Consider the following 26,233-nt stretch of genomic DNA (forward strand, 5'->3'; position numbering starts at 1 on the left):
AAACTTCAGCTTGTTCTTGACCTGCCCGCCTGCCTGCCGCCTGCCAAAGACTTCAGCTTGTTCCTGACCTGCCTGCCTGCCTGCCACCTGCCAAAGACCTCAGCCTGTTCCTGACCTGCTGCCTGCCTGCCTCCTGCCAAAGACCTCAGCCTGTTCCTGACCTGCCTGCCTGCCTGCCTGCCTGCCCAAGACCTCAGCCTGCTCTTCGACCTTGCCTGACCTCTAGATCATGACCCTTGCTTCGTTGATCACTCCTCGGACTGATTCCTGGACTTTGACCCTGCTCGCCTGACCTTGCTTGATTCTGGCTCTGTCCCTAGCCTGTCCTCACCATCTCTATTCTGGTTCGCTCTCCTCCAACCTGTTTCCAGCCTCGAACCCGATAGTGCTCCTCTAGTGTCTGTGGGCACGCCGGACTTATACTCACCCAGGAGACCCTGCGAGGCCCACCTAAGTCCAAGTGGTCTGGGTCCCTATGGGCTCCTCCCGGGGACTTCGGGCTTCCAGAGGTGAAGCTCTACACTGCCTCTGTCTCCTTCCATGCTCCGTCCCCTGTGGACAGTCCCTGTACTACCACTGGACTGGGGTCCACCCCCGAGTGCAACAATAAGGCATTGCCAAGCCAAACACACAGAGGTCAATATTCAAAACTAAATATTTAGATGGAGAATTTGGAGTTATATGGATAAATTGGAGTTAGATTGATAACTTGTGAGTTATCCATCTAAATATCTTTGAATATTGTACACTGTCTAGTTGTACAGTAGATTGTATCTCCTTCTGTTATGCCCAGGCAAGCTTATCCCTGGAGTCAAAGTTCATATTGTGAGAGCCATGGTAGCATAGGTGGCCCTGTTGCTTTTGGCCTCCATGAAGAAAGTATGCAAGGCTGTGGCATGGAGTTCAGTCCACACATTTACATTCTATTACTGTTTTAAAAAATGACTCCCAATAACAGGTCTTACATGGTTTCTGAAGGATAAAACTCTAATCCTCCTAGTGGATACTGTTACTCGTGAAAAGGGTAGGTGGGCTTGGAGGCAGAGTCAGATCAGGGAGACAATAGCCTGCATAATTTTGTATTTTCAAAAATCTGCACATCATTTTGAAAGGAAAATATACATACAGAAAAAGGTGCATACCCATGGAAATATATTTTTCTTCAGGCAATTTTCTAAGAGAAAGTTTGCTTGTTCTTTTTCTTTGCGAATTGGTGCGCAGTGCAAGGGTAAACGTACTTGAGAATTTGCAGCTGTGCAGGCACTTTTAAAAATTTCCTTCATAAGAATCATATGCATTGGTCTGGAAGGAGAAAATGTCATAACAAGTATGGGCTATAGAATGATGATCTAATGCTTTTGCTAACTTCCAGATGCCATTTAAGAACAACAATGATTTAAAAAAAACTCCAGTTTTGGTGATCATAACATGTTATCATTTTTAGCATATCATTATACTTTGTTGTTTCTTTCAGTTTCTGTTGTCAAATAGGATGCAGTACAAGATCAATTAAAATTACTCTGATAAAATTAGGATGCAAAAATGTCCGCAGTCAACTTGATTGCTTATTATTTATATCTGGATTTTATATGATTGTTTCTCTTTTATCTTGAATTGCGATCAACTTAACCCATTGTAATAAATAATGTGAGGATAAGAACATAAGAAATTGCCATGCTGGGTCAGACCAAGAGTCCATTAAGCCCAGCATCCTATTTCCAACAGAGGCCAAACCAGACCACAAGAACCTGGCAATTACCCAAACACTAAGAAGATCCCATGCTACTGATGCAATTAATAGCAGTGGCTATTCCCTAAGTAAACTTAATTAATAGCAGTTAATGGACTTCTCATCCAAGAACTTATCCAAACCTTTTTTGAACCCAGCTACACTAACTGCACTAACCACATCCTCTGGCAACAAATTCTAGAGCTTTATTGTGCGTTGAGTGAAAAAGAATTTTCTCCAATTAGTCTTAAATGTGCTACTTGCTAACTTCATGGAATGCCCCCTAGTCTTTCTATTATTCGAAAGTGTAAATAACCGATTCACATCTACTCGTTCAAGACCTCTCATGATCTTAAAGACCTCAGCCGTCTCATCTCCAAGCTGAACAGCCCTAACCTCTTCAGCCTTTCCTCATAGGGGAGCTGTTCCATCCCCTTTATCATTTTGGTTGCCCTTCTCTGTACCTTCTCCATCACAACTACATCTTTTTTGAGATGTGGCGACCAGAATTGTACACAGAATTCAAGGTGCAGTCTCACCATGGAGCGATATAGAGGCATTATGACAATTTCCATTTTATTAACCATTCCCTTCATAATATTTACTAACATTCTGTTTGCTTTTTTGACTGCTGCAGCAGTCACCGTTGTGATGGTGAATTAACTTAATGACGGTATAGAAGAGTTTTAAAATAAAAAAATAAAATACTGAGCCGATGATTTTAAAGTATTATCCACTATGATGCCTAGATTTTTTCCCTGTGTGGTAGCTCCTAATATGGAACCTAACATCGTGTAACTACAGCAAGGGTTATTTTTCCCTATATGCAACACCTTGCACTTGTCCACATTAAATTTCATCTGCCATCTGGATGCCCAATCTTCCATTCTTGCAAGGTCCTCCTGTAATATATCACAATCCGCTTGTGATTTAACTACTCTGAATAATTTTGTATCATCCGCTAATTTGATAACCTCACTCCTCGTATTACTTTCCAGATCATTTATATATATATATATATATATATATATATATATATATATATATATATATATATATTGAAAAGCACCGGTCCAAGTACAGATCCCTGAGGCACTCCACTGTTTACCCTTTTCCACTGAGAAAACTGACCATTTAATCCTACTCTCTGGTTCCTGTCTTTTAACCAGTTTGTAATCCATGAAAGTACATCGCCTCCTATCCCATGACTTTTTAGTTTTTTTTAGAAGCCTCTCATGAGGGACTTTGTCAAACACCTTCTGAAAATCCAAATACACTACATCTAGCGGTTCACCTGTTTCCACATGTTTATTATTCCCTTCAAAGAAATGAAGCAGATTTGTTAGGCAAGACTTTCCTTGGGTAAAGCCATGCTGACTGTGTTCCATTAAATCATGTCTTTCTATATGCTCTACGATTTTGATCTTGAGAATAGTTTCCACTATTTTTCCCGGCACTGAAGTCAGGCTCACTGATCTATAGTTACCCGGATCGCCCCTGGAGCCTTTTTTAAATATTGGGGTTACATTGGCCACCATCCAGTCTTCAGATACAATGGATGATTTTAATGATAGGTTACAAATTTTAACTAATAGATCAGAAATTTCATTTTTGAGTTCTTTCAGTACCCTAGGATGCATACCATCCAGTCCAGGTGATTTGCTACTCTTTAGTTTGTCAATCTGGCCTACTACATCTTCCAGGTTCACAGTGATTTGGGTCAGTTCATCTGACTCATCACCCCTGAAAACCATCTCCAGATCTGGTATCTCCCCTACATCCTCATTAGTAAACACAGAAGCAAATAATTAATTTAGTCTTTCTGCAATGGCCTTATCTTCCCTAAGAGCCCCTTTAGCCCCTCGGTCATCTAATGGTCAACCGACTCCCTCACAGGTTTCTTGCTTTGGATATATTTTAAAAAGTATTTATTATGAGTTTTTGCCTCTATGGCCAACTTCATTTCAAATTCTCTCTTCGCCTGTCTTATCAATGTTTTACACTTAACTTGACAATGCTTTTGTTTTATCCTATTTTCTTCAGATGGATGTTTTTTTTGGCTAAAATAGCCTCTTTTACCTCACCTTTTAACCATGACGGTAATCGTTTTGCCTTCCTTCCACATTTCTTAATGTGTGGAATACATATGGACTGTGCCTCTAGGATTGTATTTTTAAACAATGTCCATGCCTGTTGAACACTTTTAACCTTTGCATGTGCACCTTTCAGTTTTTTTTCTATTTTCCTCATTTTATCAAAGTTTCCCTTTTGAAAGTTTAGTGTTAGAGCTGCAGATTTACTTATTGTCCCCCTTCCTGTTATTAGTTTAAATTTGATCATGTTATGATCACTGTTGCCAAGTGTCCCCACCACCATTACCTCTCTCACCAAATCCTGAATTCCACTAAGAATTAAATCTAAAATAGCTCTCTCTCTTGTTGGTTCCTGAACCAATTGCTCCATGAAGCAGTCATTTATTACATCCAGGAACTGTGGGCCGGATTTTAAAAGCCCTGCGTGCGTAAATCCGGCCAGATTTACGCGCGCAGGGCACTCGCGCGCCGGCGCGCCTATTTTGCATAGGTCGCCGGCGCGCGCATAGCCCCGGGACGCGCTTAAGTCCCGGGGCTTCGTAAAAGGGGCGGGAGGGGGTGTGTCCGGGGGCATGTCCGGGGGTCAGGGGGCGGTTCGGGGCAGGACCGGTGGCGTGGCGCCGGCCCGGGGGCATGGTCGAGGCCTCTAGACCAGCCCCCGGGTCGAGTGATGGCGCGACAGCAGCCTGCTGGCGCGCCATCACTCGACCCGGGGGCTGGTCTAGAGGTTTACACCTGCTTTCGGCAAGCGTAAATTTGCCAACAAATGTAGGGGGGGGTTTAGATAGGGCCGGGGGGGGGGGGGTGGGTTAGGTAGGGGAAGGGAGGGGAAGGTGAGGGGAGGCGGAAGGAAAGTTCCCTCCGAGGCCGCTCCGATGTGCACCTCCTTGCGCGCGCCGACCCCCGATTTTATAAGATACGCGTGGCTACGCGCGTATCTTATAAAATCCAGCGTACTTTTGTTCGCGCGCGCGTAAATTTATAAAATCTACCCCTGTATGTCTCTAGCAAGTCCTGATGTTACATTTACCAAGTCAATATTGGGATAATTGAAATCTCCCATTATTATTGCATTGCCAAATTGGTTAACTTCCCTGATTTCTCTTAGCATTTCATCATCTGTCTGACCATTTTGTCCAGGTGGATGGTAGTATACTCCTATCACTATACTCTTACCCAACATACATGGGATTTCTACCCATATAGATTCTACTGAGCATTTAGTCTCTTGTATGATCTTTATCCTGTTGGACTCTATACCCTCCCGGACATAAAGTGCCACACCCCCACCAAGTTGATCCTCCCTATCATTGCGATATAATTTGTACCCTGACATAGCACTGTCCCATTGGTTATCCTCCTTCCATCAAGTCTCTGTGATGCCAGTTATGTCAGTCTCATCATTTGCTGCTATACACTTTTGTGCCCCTTTATTGCAGTAATAATATTGCTCTAACAGGTTTGTTTGTAACAAAAAAATAAAATAAGGTTATATTGCTGAAGGAATATGTAATTGTCATTTTGTTTAACTTTAGGCAAAACAACTTATAGAAAGGTTTTTTGAGAAACAAGCGGAGAGACTCAAGGAGCAAATTAACTTTACATTGCCTGAGATATACTTTATTCAAGGTACACTCCATATTGTATGGGTGAATCGCTGTTTTCCAGGCTTTGGAATGGATTCTAAGTTGCATCCAGATTGCCTTAATTGTTGTGGTAAGTAAAAATTGTATATAATTAAATTTACTCATGTGGAAAACTTGCAGTTCCCTCAGACATACTGTAGGTCTTTTCCATTTCATTTGCAGTTTAAAAAGTGGGGGTAAAACAGTTTTATTTATTTATTTGCAAAATTTTCTGGACCATAGCATTACCATTCTAGTGTTGCAATGGTGTACCTGCAGGAATTACCTTTGAGAAAATTGCCTGCTCCATGCGTGATAAACGTATATGTATAGTGCCTGTATATGCATACATTACCTGTACTGAGAAGAGGCGGGGTTGAGGAGGGGTTTGCTGTGATGCACATAATTTTGAATTTTCCAAATTATGCACATAAAATTTATTGAAAAAACTAACTGCACACATTAATAGGTGTAAATGTGTGCAGGTAGGTTTTTTGTTTTTTTTTAGATAATTTTTAAAGTTTACTTACATTTGTAAGCTCACTTTGAATATTAGCATAAAAGCTTGGGTAAAAATTAACTCTGAAATTTACACCAATGGGGACAGTTAGAAAATAACCCCCTATATGTTATTTTTTAAAAATGTGAAGAATAGCACAGGATAAGATTTGAATTATGTAAACAATAACATGACAAATTGTCTAGTTACATAATATAACCAGCTGCTAACATCTCTTTTCTTAGTCAGATGCTATAAAATCATAGTGCTATAGGAATATAAGGGTATAATCATTACAGCCTAGCACATTATAGGTGAGCTCAGAGCCATACACATACACAACAGCATAACCTAGAATTGCTAACTGTCCCCATAACTTTACAAGATACTTTCAGTCTCACCCTGGAACAGTGTTTGCAGCTGAGTCAGTAAAATGCTGTGGTTTACCATCTGTGCATTGCTCTCAGGAATGCTGAAGCTTGTCCTCTGGGTTGTAGGGAAGGGCAGGGTCTGATGGCTCGGGTGTCATCTTCAGGTAGTAATGGGTTATCTTCTACTACCATCTCCTAAGCCCTTTTTTGATGTTGTTTTTAAAAGCCAGGATATACATATGCAAGAGCTTATACATAGTCAAATAGGAGCATAAAATGGGGTCTCTCCTTCCCTTCAGACCTGGACTCCCCTCTGGCACATGACAGCTTCTGACCAGGGTGCGTGATCTCTGATCATGTGACATCTTGACTAGGGACCTGACCTGGCTGTGTGGCAGAGTTCACCTGCGTGCTGACCTGTCTGATAAACTCACCTGCCAGGATTGGCAGTTTTCGTCTCAAGGCAGATTTAGGCTGTGCTGCAGGTCTTGGAACTGTCCTTAAACAACACAAACACGGCCTACATTCTTAGGTCAGTGTTTTCGAAGAGAAGCTGTATTCCTTCAGAGAGGCCTAGTTAAAAAGAAGATTACATATTTCAGTCACATCTTGCCATTCTGGCCAAAGTTCATCATCTCTGTAGTTCCGCTGTAATATTGGTCAGTGTCTAGTGAAGTCAGGATTCATATTTTGCTGCATAGTAATGAAACTTCTATTATCTTCTACATTGCAATATTTTTTAAAAACTATGAAAAAAGTCAAATTATGGAAAGTAATATTAAACTGCAGAAATCTGTTGATGAAAATTGATGGAAAATATGAAAATTGAAATAATTAGACATAATGGATTCTTCAAAGATATTTTCTTGATGTGATTATATAATTTTTGTGCTGCTCAAAAGCTTACCAGGTATAGAGTTATAGAATTGAAAGTCTGTTTGAGATACTGTACTAACTTGCAAACTTAAAAAAGGTTGGCAGAAGACCATTTGGTCCACAGAGTTTTCCCGTTTATGTCTACTTGCTGAACTGTCACAGGTCTTACTTGATATATAGTCTTCTCCTACCCTCTGTCACTCTATCTCATGCATGCTTAAATTCTGTCACAGTTTTGGCCCCTGTAATATCTGCTATAATTTTGTTTCAGTGTTCATTGCTCTCCCAGTGAATAAGAATTTTGTCACATTCTTCTTGAGCTTTTTATTCTATGCTACATTCTGATTTATTGAAAGCTGCTAAACATTCAAATATTTGTATCAGAACTCCCCTTTTCCTTCTTTTTTCTTAAGAGCACATCTTTAACTTCTTCAGTTTCTCTATGTATAGCTTATTGTGCAGTTCATGCACCATATTGGTGACCCTCATTTGACTTTCCAATCATTAGTTTTGTTTTTTTTGGGGGGGTGGGGGTGGGGGGAGTGACTCAGTGAAGAGTATATTCAATTAATTCTCTCCATTCTTTTACAACTGTCTCAATTTCCCACCTTGTGGATTAGGAGATCAGGAGGAGATTTACCTCTTGAGGGTGCATTCTGCACTAAAAAGGATGGACTGTAGGTAACTCTCATTATATTCTATCCTCTGTCTCTCACAGAGAGCTTTCACTATTGTATCAGAGTTCACAATAAAAAAGAGAGTTGTGCTCATGTGTGCTAAGCTCCATGCAATATAATATAATCTCAGTATTCAGCCCTTTGATGTTTAAAAGGATAATTTACAAAGGCATTTGTGGTTAAAACAATGTTTTTCCCATGAAAATGGCCTGTTGTAAAATTGCCCACCTCATATGCAGAAATGTAAGGCCCCAAGGCAGATTATAATCAATTTAAATCAACAATTGCAATTGAAATAAATTGGCAATGGTGATAAAATTCACAGCAGGGTAAATGACTTCAAACTTTTGATTAGATTCATATGTCATGTATGTGCATAAGTTTGTCCATACTGAGCAGAGGCATACCTGAGAGTGGAGTGAGGTAGGGAAGGATTTGCACTTCTGTGTATGCGTTTCCATTTTCAGAAGCATACATGTAAAATTTCCTTAAAAAATGGTGCGGGCCATCCATTGCTCCTACCATGTGACAGGGGCCAACCAATGGCACCAGTAGCCCCTGTCACATGGTAAGGGCAAAGGGCCACTGGTGCCATTTTGATTACTGGCAGCTGATGGCCCAAGAGTGGTAGATCGCTCCTAGGACCCCCACTGGACCACCAGGGACTTTCAGCAAGACTTGGGGGGGGGGGGGGTTGGGAGAGTTGTATTTAATTAAATTTGAAGGGTTGGAGCATTTTTTTATTTTTTTTTTAAGAAATAGGGATGAAAAAAAATTTCCAATCTGTGGGGTGGACTGAAATGGCACATCCCGGACCAGAAAATGAAACGTCAATGAAAAAAATGTATGCACACCACTAGTACACACACTGGGGTACATTTTAAAAGAAGCACGCGCACATGTACGCCCGATTTTTTAAAATGCGCGTGCAGGCGTGCGCATGTTATAAAATTGGGGGTCAGAGTGTGCAAGGGGGTGCACAATTGTGCCTCGGAGGGAACTTCCCTACCCCCCCGACTCCACCTTCCCTTCCCCTACCTCCCCCGCCCTTTCCCCCCTACCTTTTCCTTTGCTTTATTTTATCTACAAACTTACTTCAGCCCTGGGGCTGAAGTTGGCCTGCGCGCGATCCCCGGCACAGTGGCAAATATGGTCGCTGTGCTGGGAGCCTGACAACTTTCATTGATTCCGCAGGATCCGGCTACACAGTCAACTCGTAGCCCTCAAAGGAAAGAACCTAGAAGACCCTTCTACCAACAGAGGCGGTATTACCCTCCAACATCTAGGAGCAGATCTTCTAGGCCGCAACAAAGACCTCAGCCCAGACAACCTAGGGCAGCTAGTCCTCAACCTCCGCCACAGATGGGACCGGCTGCTGGCTTTGGAGACCTTTCCCAGAGACCGAAGCCATCTCTCCAATCCTCATCCACAGCTTCCGGTAGGAGGTCTAGTATCCTCCTTTTACAACCATTGGTTACAAATAACAACAGACCAATGGTTACTTGCAATAATATCTCGAGGTTACCAACTCAATTTCCTCTCAATTCCAACAGAATCTCCTCCGAGACGTCTTTCTCTAACGAAAATCACATAATCCAACTACAAGTAGAATTATCCACCCTTCTGAGAGCCAGAGCTGTAGAGCCGGTGCCCCGGATTCAGCAGGGCAGAGGATTCTATTCCCGTTATTTCTTCATTCCAAAGAAAACCGGAGGCCTACTTCCCATCCTAGACCTCAGAAATCTCAACAAATTTCTAAAGAAAGAAAAGTTAAGGATGGTTTCTCTAGGCACCATGCTTCCACTTCTTCAAACAGAAGATTGGCTTTGTTCTCTGGATCTTCAAGACGCTTATGCTCACATTCCAATATTCCCTCCTCATCGCAAGTATCTGCGCTTCATGGTGGGTCATCAACATTTCCAATACAGAGTACTGCCATTCGGACTTACCTCTGCTCCCAGAGTATTCACCAAATGTCTGGCAGTAATAGCAGCACACTTGCACAAGGAAAGTGTCCATGTCTTTCCTTATTTAGGCAACCGGCTCATCAGAAGTCAATCTCAACAAGGACTTCTGACTTCTCTCAGTCGAACAATTACTCTACTTCACTCCATGGGCTTTCTCATCAATTATCAAAAGTCCCATCTCTCTCCGTCTCACCTGCTTCAATTCATAAGAGCAGAATTGAACACCATCCTCTCAAAGGCCTTTCTACCCGAGGATCGGGCAGACATACTTTTCCTTCTGGCAAACTCGATTCACTCACAGAAACAAGCAACAGCTCATCAGTTTCTAACCTTACTAGGCCACATGGCATCCACAGTTCATGTCACTCCTATGGCAAGGTTAGCCATGAGAGTAACGCAATGGACTCTAAGATCACAATGGATCCAAGCCATTTAGCCACTGTCCTCCCCAATCCAAGTAACCCACCAGCTACGTTCCACTCTACTTTGGTGGGCGAACAAGGTCAATTTGCGCAAGGGCCTACCCTTCCAACAACCAGTCCCACAGTTAACTTTAACTACAGATGCATCCACCTTGGGTTGGGGAGCTCACATAAACAATCTCCAAACCCAAGGTACTTGGACAAAACTCGAAGCAACATTTCAAATCAATTTCCTGGAGCTTCGAGCTATACGTTATGCGCTGCATGCGTTCAAGGACTGCCTTTCACACAAGACTGTTCTGATCCAAACGGACAACACAGTAGCCATGTGGTACATCAACAAACAGGGAGGTACGGGCGCGTATCTCCTTTGTCAAGAAGCTGCACAGATTTGGGACTGGGCCCTAGCACACTCAATGTTTCTCCAGGCCACTTATATGGCAGGCATTCACAATGTACTGGCGGATCGACTTAGTCGCCAGTTCCAACCACACGAATGGTCCCTGGATCCCTTAGTAGCGACCGGGATATTTCAACGTTGGGGACAACCAACAATAGACCTCTTTGCATCACATCTGAATCACAAAGTGGACAAATTCTGCACTCTCTACAGACAGAATCACCAGCTAGCCAAGGACGCTTTTGCTCGCCCTTGGAACTCGGGCCTTCTATACACGTATCTGCTGATACTGCTCATAACCAAAACTCTAGTGAAGTTACAACAGGACAAGGGGTCCATGATACTCATAGCCCCGTATTGGCCTCGACAAGTATGGTTTCCCACACTTCTAGACCTTTTGATCAGGGATCCAATTCGCCTAGGTGTAGCTCCCACTCTCATAACTCAGGATCAGGGTCGGTTGCGCCATCCCAACCTTCAATCCCTATCCCTGACAGCATGGATGTTGAAAGCTTGATTTTACATCCACTCAATCTTTCAATCAATGTATCACAAGTGCTTATAGCTTCATGCAAACCTTCAACACGTTTGAAATGGAAAAGGTTTACTTTGTGGTGCATACAAAAGAGTATTGATCCTTTCTCCTGGCCCACAACTTCTCTAATACACTACTTATGCCATCTTTCAGATTCAGGTCTCCAGACTTCATCTGTAAGAGTACATTTAAGTGCAATCTCAGCTTACCATAACAAGATGGGAGATGCACTAATATCCATACAACCTCTTGTCAGCAGGTTTATGAGAGGTTTAACTCAACTTAAACCACCAATTCGGCCACCAGTCACAGAATGGGACCTGAATCTGGTCTTAACAAGACTCATGAGTTCTCCTTTCGAACCCATGAATTCCTATGATCTTAAATTTCTCACATGGAAGACTATCTTCCTCATAGCCATTACATCGGCTAGAAGGGTTAGTGGTTACAAGCACTTGTCACGTACTCACCCTATACAAACTTCCTACATGACAGAGTGGTTCTCCGTACACATCCAAAATTCCTTCCCAAAGTAGTTATGGAATTCCACTTGAACCAATCCATAGTTTTACCCACGTTCTTTCCAAGGCCTCATTCTCACCAAGGGGAACGAGCTTTACATACCTTGGACTGTAAGCGTGCACTAGCTTTTTACTTAGACTGCACTGCAGTCCATAGGAAACCCATTCAACTCTTTGTATCTTATGATCCAAACAAACTGGATAAAGCAGTGGGTAAACATACTCTATCCAACTGGTTAGCTGACTGCATACAGTTTTACTATGAAAAAGCAGGTCTTCCACTCCAAGGGCGAGTAAAGGCACATTCAGTAAGAGCAATGTCAACCTCAGTAGCACACTTCCGTTCAGTGCCAATTTTTGACATATGTAAAGCAGCAACATGGAGTTCTCTTCACACCTTTGCAGCTCATTACTGTTTGGACAAGCAGGGACGACCAGATTCAGCCTATGGACAATCTGTCTTAAAGAACTTGTTTCCAGTTTAACCCCAACTCCTTCTACATCCAATCTGCTGTGACCTTCGGCTGCCTCATTTTCAACAACAATACATTCTGTTGCTTCACTACAAAATGACTCAGCCTCTAGCTTGCTAATCACCCATATGTGAGGACTAGCATCCTGCTTGTCCTGGGATAAAGCAAAATTGCTTACCTTGTAATAGGTGTTATCCCAGGACAGCAGGGAAACCTGCTGTCCTGGGATACCATGAAACCCACCCGCCACCCCACGGAGTTGGGTCCGATACGTTTATTATTTTATTTTTGCTAAAGCTTATTGCTACATACGAGACTGAAGAGAGACCCCTGTGGCAGAGAATATCATGGCATGCTGGGCATGCTCAGTGGCCTCACAGGGCCAGTCAAAAGTTTCTAGAAACTTTGACAGAAAGTTTTCCGTACCAGGGCTCCATCAATGATGTCACCCATATGTGAGGACTACATCCTGCTGTCCTGGGATAACACCTATTACAAGGTAAGCAATTTTGCTTTATTGAGGCATCCATTACTTTCTATCAATTTTTTTCCTGCCCAAGACCTTGCAGACGTGGTGGGGGGGGGGGGGGGGGGATTACTAATTATTGCAAAAATCATGTTGCAATTAATTGAGTTTGAAATTGAAATGCTGACTAATGTTGAGATTCTTACACTTTTCACTAAACCCTGGGGGATATTGCTAATCTGTGGTCCACCTGGAATTTTAAATTTTAGTCTAGTATTCTTTATGATTTTCTACTTTCATGTAATGCAGACAGTAAAAATTAAATGTTATTAAGTGATTTTAATATGCACATAGTTGTTGATCCTCTACCAGAATCTTGTGAAAAATTTTTGAATTCACTAGCAGTGTTCGCCTGGTCACAATACTGAAATTCCCTAACAAAAAAAGGGCACACCCTTGATCTAATTTTTGTGTGTGAAGAATGGATCCTTTACAATAAAAATTTACCAACTAGTAACATAGTATCATGGTCAAATCACTTTATGATATCTGTAACAATTGATGTTCCATTTGTGCTCTGTAACCAGATTTCTTCCTCAAATTGGGGTAGATTTTATAATTTAGCGTGAACGCGTACTTTTATTCGCGCACCAGGCGAGAACAAGAGTACGCGGGATTTCAATAGATATGCGCGTAGCCGCGCGTATCCATTAAAATCCGGGATCGGCGCGCGCAAGGCTGCCAATTTTGGGCAGCCTGCGCGCGCTGAGCCATGTAGCCTGCCTCCGTTCCCTACGAGGCCGCTCTGAAATCGGAGCGGCCTCGGAGGGAACTTTCTTTCGCCCTCCCCTCACCTTCCCCTCCCTTCCCCTACCTAACCCCCCCCCCCCCGGCCCTATCTAACCCCCCCCTACCTTTATCGCCGGATTTACGCCTGCCGGAGGCAGACGTAAATCTGCACGCGCCAGCGGGCTGCTGGCGCGCCATCACCCGACCCGGGGGCTGTTCTGGAGGGCGCGGCCACGCCCCCGGAACACCCCTGGGCCGAAACCACACCCGTGGTGCCGCCCCCGAAACGCCGCGTCATGACCACCATGCCCCCGCCACGTCCCCCGGCACGCTTCTCCATGCAAGCCCCGGGACTTACGAGCGTCCCGGGGCTTGCGCTCGCCGCCGAGCCTATGCAAAATAGGCTCGGCGCGCGCAGGGGGGGTTTGGGGTAGGTTTTCGGGGGGTACGCGCGTACCCCTTTGAAAATCTACCCCACTGCATGCATTTTAGAATGGGTCCAGCCATGCGCTTAGCCCTCGGTCCGCGCAGAAGTGCTGGGCCTTTCAAAAGGGGTGGGGCGGGCTGGGACAGCACCATCAGATGCTGTCCCAGGGAAGCATGCACCAGCAGCCAGCCGGCACATGGAAGGTATTTCTGCTCTGGAGAAGCAGTAAGTATTGAAATAAAAAAAGGGGTCAGTTAGGATTAGTTTAGGGGTCGGAGAGGAGAGGGAAAGAGAGGAAGGGTATGTAGGGGTAAAGGAAAGTTTCCTCCCAGTTCGCTCCTTAATTGGAGCAGACTGGGAGGGAATTGGGCAAAGACCCGATCACATCACCGTGCGTACTATAGAAAATTCTCCCCCTGCGCATTCGAGTCGTGGACAACCCGCATATGTGCATGTGGATGTTAAAATCTGACGCGCATATGCGCGCAGGTATCACATTTTATAACATGCGCGCGGAACTATGCGCTCATAGACGCCTGCGTGCTGCTTTTAAAATCAACCCCTTTATGTTTGATTTTATTGTAAATATGCTTTTAGTAAATTTGTAATATTTTATCTCACTTTAAGATTATGGCAGAAGATTTGACTGAATTTTTGAACAAAATAGTCAATTATACTTTAGAGGATGGTATGCTTCACAATATATTAATGATTGCTTCAATAAGACCAGCCTCCCTTGATCCTAGTGCTCTATCAAATTATTGTCCCTTTTCCAATTTAACTATTTGTAACAGAAGTCTTGGAAAAGACAGTAACTGATTAGTTACATTAAAGATAATTTGCTCAATAAATATCAATTCTGATTTAGGCCTGCCCATAGTCCAAAGACATTGTTATTATCTCTAGTTGATGTATTCCATTGTGGATTTGATAATGGGACCACTTTTTTCTGGTTTTATTAAATGTCTTAGCAGTGTTCGATATGTTAGATCACAATATCTTATTTCATTGACTTCAAAATAATGGTATTTCATTTACAGTTTTTAATTGGTTTTGTTCTTATCTGGCCAACCAGTATCAGCAGGTGACAATAAGAGATGTCAATTTATCTTTGTATAATCTTCAAAATGGTTTCCCTCAGGATACTTCGCTGTCTGCCATACTCTTTAATTTATATGTTTCCTCTTTGCCAATTGACGCTTTGGCCGTTGCCTTTAAACTGATGACATTCAGTTTTGGATAGCTGTCTCTTCCTCTGTTCTGAGTTATTTAAGATCTTTTAAGGAATGAATGGCTGACAGCACAGAAACTAGCATTAAATGTAAAAAAGACAAGGATATTGTTCTTAACCCACTATTCTCCAACTTCTCCTCCTTCTCATTTGTCTTTAGATGAACATGAAATTAAGATATCCAGTAAAGTACTTGACTTAGGAGTAATTTTAGACACATCTTTCTCTTTTAAGTCGCAGATTAATTCAGTAGTTTGCAATACTTTTTATAAATTATGATTAATATATCATATTAAATATTTTTTATCAGAAAGTAATTTGCAAACTGTAGTATATACCATGGTAATTTCAGTTGTAGATTATTGTAATATATTTTACTTAGACTTACCGCAAAATTGTTAAGGCTCTGCAGTTGACACAGAATGCTGCAGCTTGATTGATTATTGGAGCAAACATTTGTGATTATATCTCTCCAGTACTTCATAATCTTCACTGGCTTCTGATAAAATGGATAGTGAAATTTAAAACATATTTACTTGTATATAAAGTGATGAACAATTTAGCTCCTTTATGTTTTAGTTTTCTTTTAAAGATATGGGGTAGATTTTAAAAGAAGCATGCATGGCCTACATGTGCGCATGCTACCCGGCGCGCACACATCTACGCTCGATTTTATAACATGCGCGCACAGGCACATGCGCCCCGCCCCCGGACCGTCCCTTTTGTAAAGCCCCAGGACTTAAACGCGTCCCAGGACTTTATGCGCATCACCGGGCCTTTTTAAAATAGACCCGGCGTGCATAACCCTTTTAAAATCAAACCCATATTGCCCTCCCTGTACATTAAAGCAGTGGTTCTCAACCGGTGTGTCGCGACACACCAGTGTGTCGCCAAGCACCAGCAGGTGTGTTGCGGCTCCTGGTGTTCCACTGCCCCGCTTGTGCTTCCCTTCTCCCCAGGGGCGGGGCTGAAGAATGGAGAAACACTGCACGCCACCGCTGGAGCCCAGCCCGGCAGGGCCGAAGAAAGAAGAGATGCTGCGTGCCGCTACCGGCAGCTGAAGAGCGGAGAGACCTGCGCCCCGACGCCAGCGGGGCCGAAAAATGAAGAGACCTGCGTGCCGCCAGTGGCGGCTGAAGAGCGGAGAGACCTGCGCACTGACGCCAGTGGGGCCAAAGAATGAAGAGATGCTGCTCGCCGAGGCCAGCGGGGCCGAAGAACGAAGAGAGCTGCGCACCGAGGCCAGCGGGGCTGAAGAATGAAGAGAGCTGCGTGCTGCCGGCGGCGGCTGAAGAGTGAAGAGACCTGCGCGCCGATGCCAGCGGGGCCGAAGAGCGGAGAGACCTGTGCGCCGCCGGCAGCGAGGCCGAAGAATGAAGAGATCTGCGTGCTGCCGGCAGCGGCTGAAGAACAGAGAGACCTGTGCGCCGACGCCAGCGGGGCCGAAGAACGTAGAGACGCTGTGCGACACTGCCGGCGGCTGAAGACGGAGAGACCCTGCGCACCGCGGGAGGTGGCTGGAGAGACGTTGCACACCGCGGGAGGTCAGGCCAGAGGTGGCTGAGAAGTGGAGGCCAGGCTTATTGGGCCAAACAATGAGAAGAACCTCCATGTGAGCTTGTGTGCCTGTGGTAGAATGGGTGCATGAGTGAGAGCGTGTGTGCGTGTGTGGTGGAATGGGTGCCTGAGTGCGTGAGTGAGAGCTTGTGTGCATGTGTGGTGGAATGGGTGCCTGAGTGCGTGAGTGAGAGCTTGTGTGCATGTGTGGTGGAATGGGTGCCTGAGTGCGTGAGTGAGAGCTTGTGTGCGTGTGTGGTGGAATGGGTGCCTGAGTGCGTGAGTGAGAGCTTGTGTGCGTGTGTGGTGGAATGGGTGCCTGGGTGCGTGAGTGGGAGCTTTGTGTGTGTGTGTGTGTGTGGTAGAATGGGTGCCTGGGTGCATGAGTGGCAGCTTTGTGTGTGGTAGAATGGGTGCCTGGGTGCGTGAGTGGGAGCTTTGTGTGTGTGTGTGTGGTAGAATGGGTGCCTGGGTGCGTGAGTGGCAGCTTTGTGTGTGTGTGTTAGAATGGGTGCCTGGGTGCTTGAGTGGCAGTTTTGTGTGTGTTAGAATGGGTGTGTAATTGGCAGCTGTGTGTGTGTGTTAGAATGGGTGCCTGGGTGCATGAGTGGCAGCTTTGTGTGTGTGTGTGTGTGTGTGTGTTAGAATGGATGCCTGGGTGCGTGAGTGGCAGCTTTGTGTGTGTTGGGTGTGTGTGTGTATTGGAATGCATGCCTGGTTGCATGAGTGAGAGCTTGTGTGCCTGTGGTAGAATGGGTGCGTGGGTGGTGAGTGGCAGCTTTGTGTGTGTGTGTGTGTAGTAGAATGGGTGCCTGGGTGCATGAGTGAGAGCTTGTGCGTGTGTGTGATACAATGGGTGCATGAGTGGCAGTGTGTGCGGTTTTAAGTGACAGAGTATGTGTGAGATTGTATGTAAGTGACAGAGCATGTGTGTGATTGTATGTAAGTGACAGAGCATGTGTGTGATTGAGAAAGACTAGTCAGGGAGGTGACTGGTATGTGTGAGAGATATAGACACGTCAGGGAGCTGACTGGTGTGTGTGTGTGTGTGTGAGGAAGAGATACTAGTTAGAGAAGTTACTAGTCTGTGTGAGACAGAGACAGGTTGTGACTGGTTGTGGGCCTTAAGGAAGAGGACTGTGAGGACATAGCTTCAGCAGCCACTGCTGCTTCTAGTGAGTGCTATTGATCTTCAAGGGAAAGGAGTAGGAGAGTTGCTGGAGAGGGTAAGTAAATGCAGCTTTTTAAGTTTATTTTTCTTGATTGACTGCCATTTTAATTATTGGGTATTATGTGATGTCTGCTGTTTTGAGATATTTTGATATTTAGACAATTTTTATTAATTTTTATGAGTTTTTAATTGTTGGATGTTATTCTGTTCATCAGCTGTTTTGTAACATTTATTAGAAAAGTTTTACAATTATTTCTGAGTGGGGATCTATCTATAGCAGCTTGGCTTGCTCTGTTTTCCCAATAAGAGGTGTATTAGTGTTTAGGGCCTGGTTAAATATTTGTAGTGGTAAATTACTGTCTTTTCATAAGGAGGAGTATTGTGCCTGGCAGTAGAGTTTGTTTTGCTTTTACTGAGATGTCATCAGATCCAGAATATCTTTTTTTGTATGATGAGCTGTATGGGTAATGCCCTAGTTCGTCACATGTTCAGCGTGTCACGCACTTGAGAACCATCTGTCAGCTGTGTCCCAGCCGAAAAAAGGTTGAGAACCACTGCATTAAAGGGTAGATTTTAAAAAGGAGCACGCGGGTGCACATGTGTGTGTGCAACCAGGTGTGCACACATGTATGCCTGATTTTCTAATATGCACGCTCAGGCCGGCGCGTGCAAGGGGGTGCACAATTGTGCACCTTGTGCGCGCTGAGCCCGCTCCGAGCTGCCTTCTTCCGTTCCCTACCCCCCGACCCCGGTGCGCAATCCCAAGCACAGTAGTAAATGGCTGCTGTGCCTGGAGCCTCTGGCCCTGCCCCTTTTTGCAAGCCCCGGGAGTTACACGCGTCCCGGGGCTTTATGCTTGTCGCCGGGCCTTTTTTAAATAAGCCCGGTGCGCGTAAACCTGGTTAAAATCCAGCCCTAAGATCTTCTTCTCAGAATCTGTAAACTATTTCAAGGCAGGCGTAACTTGTGCGCCAGGCCCCGACACAGGTTGCTGTGTCGGGGCACTCGGCCACGCCCCCAGACCGTCGTCATGCCCGCTGACATGCCCCTGGACCGTGGCCCCGCCCAGGGGCCCAGGGTTTCTCAGGCATACTCCTTCACAGGGGGTGACATACACAAATTATTGAACCCTCTTAACCTCAAACAACTAGGTTCTTTCAGATTATAAAGGACAACTACAGATTATGTCTGTTGGAAAACCTACCAAATCACTCACCAAAGGGGCCATTTCACTTCCTTCCCCAACTGTTAATGCTAGAATTGGAGATCTCCTGTCTCACGAGACCAATGTAGTCAACCCTGTTCCACAGAGGACACAGGTTAGAGATTTTACTCCATGTAATTTTTATTATCCAATAAAACTAGAGGATACCATCCCATTCTAGACCTAAGAACCTTGATCAAGTATCTTATGAATGAGAAGTTCACAAAGATTTTCCTAGGCGCCATAATTCTCCTTTTAAAAAAGGACACTGGCTGTTCTCTCTAGCTCTAATAGAGGCATAAACTAAAATGGAAGTATCTCAAATTTGTAGCAGGATATCACCACCTCCAGTACTATGTATTACCTTTGGGCTAAGCATTGGTTCCATGGATATTTTAAAAAATATATTTTATTGTCATTGCAGCATTTCCATGCAAACTGGGTATCCATGTGTTTCCTACTTGTATGATTGGCTGGTCAAGAGCACCTCTCAGGAAGGGCAAATAAATCCATGCATAACAGAATTAAGATGCTGGTGTTACTAAGCCTTTTGTCCCAATTGGATTTTATCAGGGCTTTGCTAGACACATCTCAGGTAAAAGTCTTTCTTCCCACCAATAGGAACAAAAAACATAGGTGTCAATATTAAAAGCCGTTTAGCCAGATAACTCACAACAACAATTCAAATACTTTGGAAGTAATAGTGAGGAGGGAAATGGGACCATAGTTATCAGGGCAAGTAGGGTCCAGTGATGATGTTTTGAAGAGTGGTATGATCACAGCATGGTTGAAGGCAGCAGGAACAGCTGCAGTGGAAAGTGACAGATTGAGGATGAGACAGATAGAAGGGATGACTGCAGGGGAAACAGAGCTGAGAAACTGGGTGGAAGTTTGAGTTTCAGGAACAAGTAGTAAGTTTGGAGTTTCCTGTACTGAGATTTCAGAAAAAGAGGAGAGAGTGACAAGGGCTAGGGAAAGGGTAGAAGAATGACGTAGGGAAGAAGGAGGTAGAGGTGACCTGGTTGTGAACTCAAGACTTATTTTATGAATCTTATCATGGAAGTAATCAGCCATAGTCTGGGCAGAGTGAAGGAAGGGTGGTAAGCAAAGGTAATTTGAGGAAGGAATTGAGTGTGGCAAAGAGATGGCAAGGATTAAATGCAAGAATATTTGTCAGATGGACATAATAATCTTGCTTGGCAAGTGCATTAGCAGGGTAGAAAGAGATCAGCATGAGATTAAAATGTATGAAGATGGCATGGGCAAAGGGAGTTTAGCCAGAGATGTTCTGCAGAGCGGGCACAGGAGCAAAGGAAGCAAATTCTCTGTAAGCTTAAAGTGTGTTGCGTCTGTTTTTTCAGTGTTTTTTTGGTTGTTCATCTAGTAAGTTAAGTATCTTCCCTCCTACAGTGGTACGTTTTAGTTTTGTACATCACTTTGTAGTTTCAAAAAGTGATTTATAAATTTGTTAAGTAAATAAATAAAATACTGTTTTGTCTTGGCCATCTGATACCCCCAGATTTGAAATGCATGAGCTCCTTTCAGCAACTGCAGGAGCAATGGGATATACCAACCAATAATTTTTATACCTATCTGCAAATCAGATATTATGCCCTGGGGATATGCAAGGGAATCATAGCTGATATAACTTTTTTGAATGAAATTGAGACTTTCTTGGACCCCAACCCTAAATTTAACAAAATTGGGATATGGGTACGGTTTGTATCCAAGCGAAAATCTTTTTCTCATCTTGACAGCTTAGTAAAATATTGGAATGCTGACCTGAGGCTTAATTAGGATGACACTATCACATGTGCTTCTTCACTGATTTATCACTACATGATATCTGTGACCTTGAGAGAAATACAATTCAAATTATTGCACTGAGCATATATCTCTAGGGATAAAGGTGTACGATGCAACTATGTGAGTCTAATGTTTGTTTAAAATGTGAACATCTTAGTGGAGATCTCTGTCATATGTTTACAGAATGTCAAAAATTGAGACCATTTTGACAAAAAATATGTGTGTGCCTGGAAAGGGTATGGGGCACCTAATCACATGGGATGGTACATTAATTTATTTACATATGTTTAGAAGTAAAAATAGTTTACCAAGTGGGAGTCACAGGTTCCTAGCTGTTTCCCTCACATTGGCCAAGAAAGTGATTCTATCCTGTTGGCTTAATGTTGAGGTCCCACCCATCAGAGCATGGAAACAGGCAATGGACCATAATGCAATGTTGGAAACGTTCCAGAAAAACAAACTACTTGGTCAGAGACATTTGTTGTACCTTCGGGGATAGTTTGCTCTATGGAAGAAGATGCTTAAATTTGTTTAATTCCAAATTGATAGTGTCAGATAATGCACCTTTTAGTCTCAAGAGGCCTGAGATTGTGAAGTATGTATTGTATTTATAGTCTATAAGTTCAGATTTTTACAATTGAACCATCAAATGTATTAAGTTGACAAATGTCTTGTATATTTGTTCTAACTCATGCTAATAAAATCTGTTATTAAAAAAATAATTAAATTAAATTAAATTCTTGGGGTGAGTCAAGGCTGGGGTTTCATGTGCCTTATAGGATGGGAAAGGGAGAGCAAGAGTATATAAAGCAGAGGAGAGTATGGTAAGAAGTAGAGTGCTTAAAGTAGAAATTGCCTCATCAACTGACTCAGACAATATCATGGAGAAGGGGAGAGATGAGACAGTAGTGGAGAAGGGTACAAGAGTCAACAATCTGAAGGTGTTGGTGGTAACTTGATGAGGCTGTAGGGGAGAGTGGTTTAGTAGGAAAGTTCTCAGATGATGGCCTGAGAGGGGAAAAATTGAAGTAGAGAAGTTTGAGACAGCAATTGGAAGAAAGAACTAAGTCAAGCCAGTGGCCATGCTTGTGAGTAGGGGAGAAAATGAGGAGGTTAAGACAAAGAATTTTGCATCAGAAAGGTTTATAGCATGGAGGTTAAAGTTCCCAAGAATAAGGGAAAGGAAAGATGGTTCAAGGAAGAAAGAAAACCGTAAATCAAAATCAGAGAGGGGCAGAGAGATCGATAAATGACATCTACTCAGAGAGGTAATGAGGTGAATAAACAGATGGAGTGGGCCTCAAAGGAAGAAAAAGAGTAGAACTGAGGTGTAAGAAGGGATTGAAACCTAGAGGAGTAGGAGAGCAGAAGTCCAACACTAGCCTACAATGTGAGGTATATGGGAGAAAAGAGAGCAGTAACTAAAGCAGAGTCTCAATCAAGATAAGAAGATGAAGAGTATGAGGGATAACAAGGTCATGAATGTAGACAAGCTTGTTGGAAATAGAGCGGATATTCCATAGGGAGCATTGATTGGATGATGTGAAGATTGTTTTGAAGGGCCAGAATTGGACTGATATCCCTAGCAGCCAGGAGGAAGAGCAGGAGAATAAAGAGAAAATAGGTGGAGATCTGATGACAGTGAATGCTATCAGGGAGAGTGGAGATGGCTGGATGAGAGGAAGAAAACTTTGAAGATCAAGAGCAGTGGACAGAGCAGAAGACAGAATGGCAAGTGAGGTAAAGAATGTAGAGATGAGGACAAAAGTCTTGATGTTATAATGGTTTGCAGTAGGCAATAAGATTGGGGAGGATTATCATCAGGAAAAATAAATGTAGTGAAGCTATAGTAATAAAGAGAGTGAAAAATCTACTGACTTAAGTTAATGCTATAGCATGTACCTCCTGGCCAATTGGTATGTCCTTTGAAACAGCTGGCAGAAGAATGCAGATTAGCTGCAATCTTCCCATTTTTCTAGACTCAATATATAATTTTATCTTGGCACAGTATATATTTAAAGATGATGATCAGGTGATCTATGCATGTGTTGCTTATTTGATCTTTGGCTACTTATATGGCCCATTGACATTATAAACAGAAGCCAGCATTTACAGTGCCACATTACTATAGTAATGGGTAGATGTTTATATGTGCATTGTTTTTGGTTCAACAACATAGATGAGATAGTTGTTACATGTTGTTGGTGTTTTATGTCTGTATTGTATTTATAGTGGTAGGCATATGATTAATGGTGAAGTTTCCAACATCATCTGAGCTTGTTGGGTTGGGTATACAATGAAATGCAACTGTTATAGTTAATTTATTCATGATGGTGTTGCATGGCTAAAAGCAACCCCAGTCGTTATCATCATAGCAACACTTGATAAAGTCTGCTGCCAGCATGCCTCATGTATTCTTTCCGTTGTGCAGGTGATGCAGGATAATGCTACTGGCCATGGCTTTTTATCCCTGTAGCTCTCTCTCTAGGTCACCTGGAGAGAGGAGGTACAATGAGGCTCTGTCCCTGAGCACACCTTTGGCAGGTTGAAAAGTCACTTCAGGTGTTTGGACAAAATGAAGGGGGAGGCCTTAGCATACGATCCACACACAGTTGCTAAGATTGTGCTTGCCTGCTGCATACGACACAATATAGCTGTCAGTATGGAGCTCCAGCTGAGAATAACCAGGATCTAGAGGAGAATCCTGTGTGCTTCCCTGCAGATTGTTGGGTGATGACAGAGAGTGAGAGCCAGGTTTGCAACAGAATCATCGAGCGCTACTTTGCCTGTAAGTATAGGTCATGGCCTGCCAATACAGTATATCTGCTTGATGCAGAGTAGGCATTCCAGTGCAGCTACCCCCTCTCATTCTTTTGCTTTTTTTTTTTTTTTGTAGGACTACCTGGGTCTCTGATTGCTGTGGAAGAATTGTCTCTATGCATAACGTAAACCCGAGGGATAGACAAATGGAAGAGAGAGGAAGCAAAAAGGGCAGTTTTAACACAAAGGTCTTTGCTGGTGAGTGTATTCCCTTTTTAACTCTGACAAACATATTACACTTATTCAAGCAAGGCAAAAAAAAAAGGTCTGCTCAATGTGCACATGTACAGTGCAGATGATACTTTTACTCTTCATGGCAGTAGATCTAACCAGTAGCACAGGGAAGACAGCTGGGTCACTTGTGGCTGCTATACTATCCACATATCTGCCTTTCACTACAGTGGGTCTGTAATGCATCTTGCAATTGTCCATTGGAGGCAGGAGTATCTTGGTCATAGAATCTGATGGCCACCTTTGTGCCATTTATTTGGCTTTCTGTCTATTTTATGTAGCAGAAGCTGCACTTGGTGGTTCATTCCCAAGGCCTTTTGTCCATTCAGCAAGGGTGTTTCTGTAAAGCTTTCTAAGGGCCCACCCCCCCTTATAAAAAGGCAGTAGTGATGGCCTTTAGCAAGGTTGTTAGTATCTTTTTGAATGGTTTACCTGAATGTGCCCAAACTTATGAAATGATGCTGCCATTTTGGTTTTTCTTCACAGTGATGGACTGACAGTCTGATGTGTGTAACATCTTCACAAGGGGTTATGATTATAATCATGGCAATCTATCATATTCTGTGATATCTGTCAGATCTGTATGATTGCACCATTTTCCAGATGTGCTTATGCATCTGCACACATAGAGCTCTGTTGATATATGAATTCTAGGGCATTTGGTAGGAGTCTGAGTGCATTATTTGAGGTGGAAGTAATGAGACTGTACATGTATGTAATGTTTAAATTTCTTTGGCAGAGGGACAATGTTGCAGTGTTAGATGCATGCTGAGGTAAGATATGCTTTAAGGCACTCTCCTTCAGGTGAGTATCCCTCTGTAGTTAGGTACTAATGGCCAGATAATTGTATGATAGAGTAGGAAAGTACTCTGGCTTGCCCAATGCTGGAAACAAGATTTATTTATTTATTTATTTATTTATTTATGGTTTTTATATACCGATCTTCTTACATTATATGTAAATCAAATCGGTTTACAGAGAACAGTTGAATAAGCTTGCTTGTGGGCAATTACATATAACAAAGAACTTTTTTGAGTAACATATTGTATAACTTTTTTGAATAACTTTTTTGAATAACATTTAAAACATAACATTTAAAACATAAGAGCAAAATATACATGGCACAACAAAGTCTTATATGTCCAAATCTTAATGTTTTAGATTGAGCTTTTCTAAATAGCATTTAAAGGAGAAATAAAAAGCCAAAAAAGACAATGTCTAAAATATGGTATACGGAATATTCCTAGTTCCTAATTGTACAGATGTCTTACAGGAGTTTGTTAACAGTAGTCTAAGATAATTTACTTCTGCATTGGTAATTCGAAGCGATCAGGGAAGAATGGGGATGGGTAGAGTAAGGGTGAGGGGTCGGGATGGGTGGGCGAAACTCAGAATCCAGGGGGAGAGAAGAATAAAGGGAAGGGGGATGGAGGGGTTATATAATTAGAGCGTAGAGGATGTAAAAAGAGTTCGTTGAAGCAGCTTTTTAGAAATCATGGAAATGCTTGGCTGAATAGCCAGGTTTTCAGTTTTTTCTTGAATGACTTGTGGCAAGTGTCTTGTCTGAGTTCTGGTGGTAGTGAGTTCCAAAGTGAAGGACTTGCTGTGGAGAAAGCCCTATTTCTTAGTGGAGTTTTGCAGGGCTTGACTAACCCTTGGACAGATCCAGTTTGGCAATTCCTATGTTCTAGATGTGGTGATGGCTACAAAGGGTTAGAAGTCAAAATAAGTGGTTCAGGGATGGGTAGACTTCAGCTCCTTGTAAGTATGGGGAATAGCTCAACAGTCATTGCTGACAAAATCCAACAGTATACCTTTTCTAACTAGGGTCCTTATCTGCATATGCTTTTGGCTTGGAATGCATCACACCTTATTAGCAATAGAGGATCTGGAAAGACAAAGCTGCAGGACATGAGCCTGCATCTGTTAGGCTATATGGGACCTCACAAACCTAGAAGCAAGGTCAACAAAGCTGCTGGTTTTGGATCCAAATCTGCAACCCCATTCCCAAAGAGAGGTTTACATATCTTGCTTGTGTTAAATGCCTATCAGAAGATAACTGAGTGCATGGTAGAGTGGTAAGAGAAGCAAGGAACAGACGTGAGTGGGATATTTGAATAAGGGCAGAGGAGCTGAGACCCCCATGAAAGGGAGGACTACAAAACAAGAGAACGCAGATAAAATGACTCTATAGCACAAGTGAAAATATGTCACAACTTTAATAATATCAACATTTAGAGAAGCAGGAAATAAATTGCATCTTTCTTTGCAAAGCCACAGTAAATGACAAATGACATAAGCAGATGTTTGCTGTATACATTACAGGTATTCTGTCTGTGTTAA

The 26,233-nt window shown here is 43.0% G+C and overlaps 1 protein-coding gene across 1 annotated transcript in view; it reads left to right on the forward strand.

Annotated features, from left to right (window-relative positions):
* ZPBP (zona pellucida binding protein) overlaps window positions 1-26,233 on the forward strand; it is a 419,635-nt gene that overhangs the window by 332,337 nt on the left and 61,065 nt on the right. Inside the window, exon 7 of the mRNA XM_029589753.1 lies at window positions 5,358-5,538. Within this exon, the coding sequence (XP_029445613.1) occupies window positions 5,358-5,538 (181 nt within the window). The remainder of the gene's footprint in view (window positions 1-5,357; window positions 5,539-26,233) is intronic.

This window comes from Rhinatrema bivittatum, chromosome 2 (genome assembly GCF_901001135.1).
Source record: "Rhinatrema bivittatum chromosome 2, aRhiBiv1.1, whole genome shotgun sequence".
Classification (NCBI taxonomy): Eukaryota; Metazoa; Chordata; class Amphibia; order Gymnophiona; family Rhinatrematidae; genus Rhinatrema; species Rhinatrema bivittatum.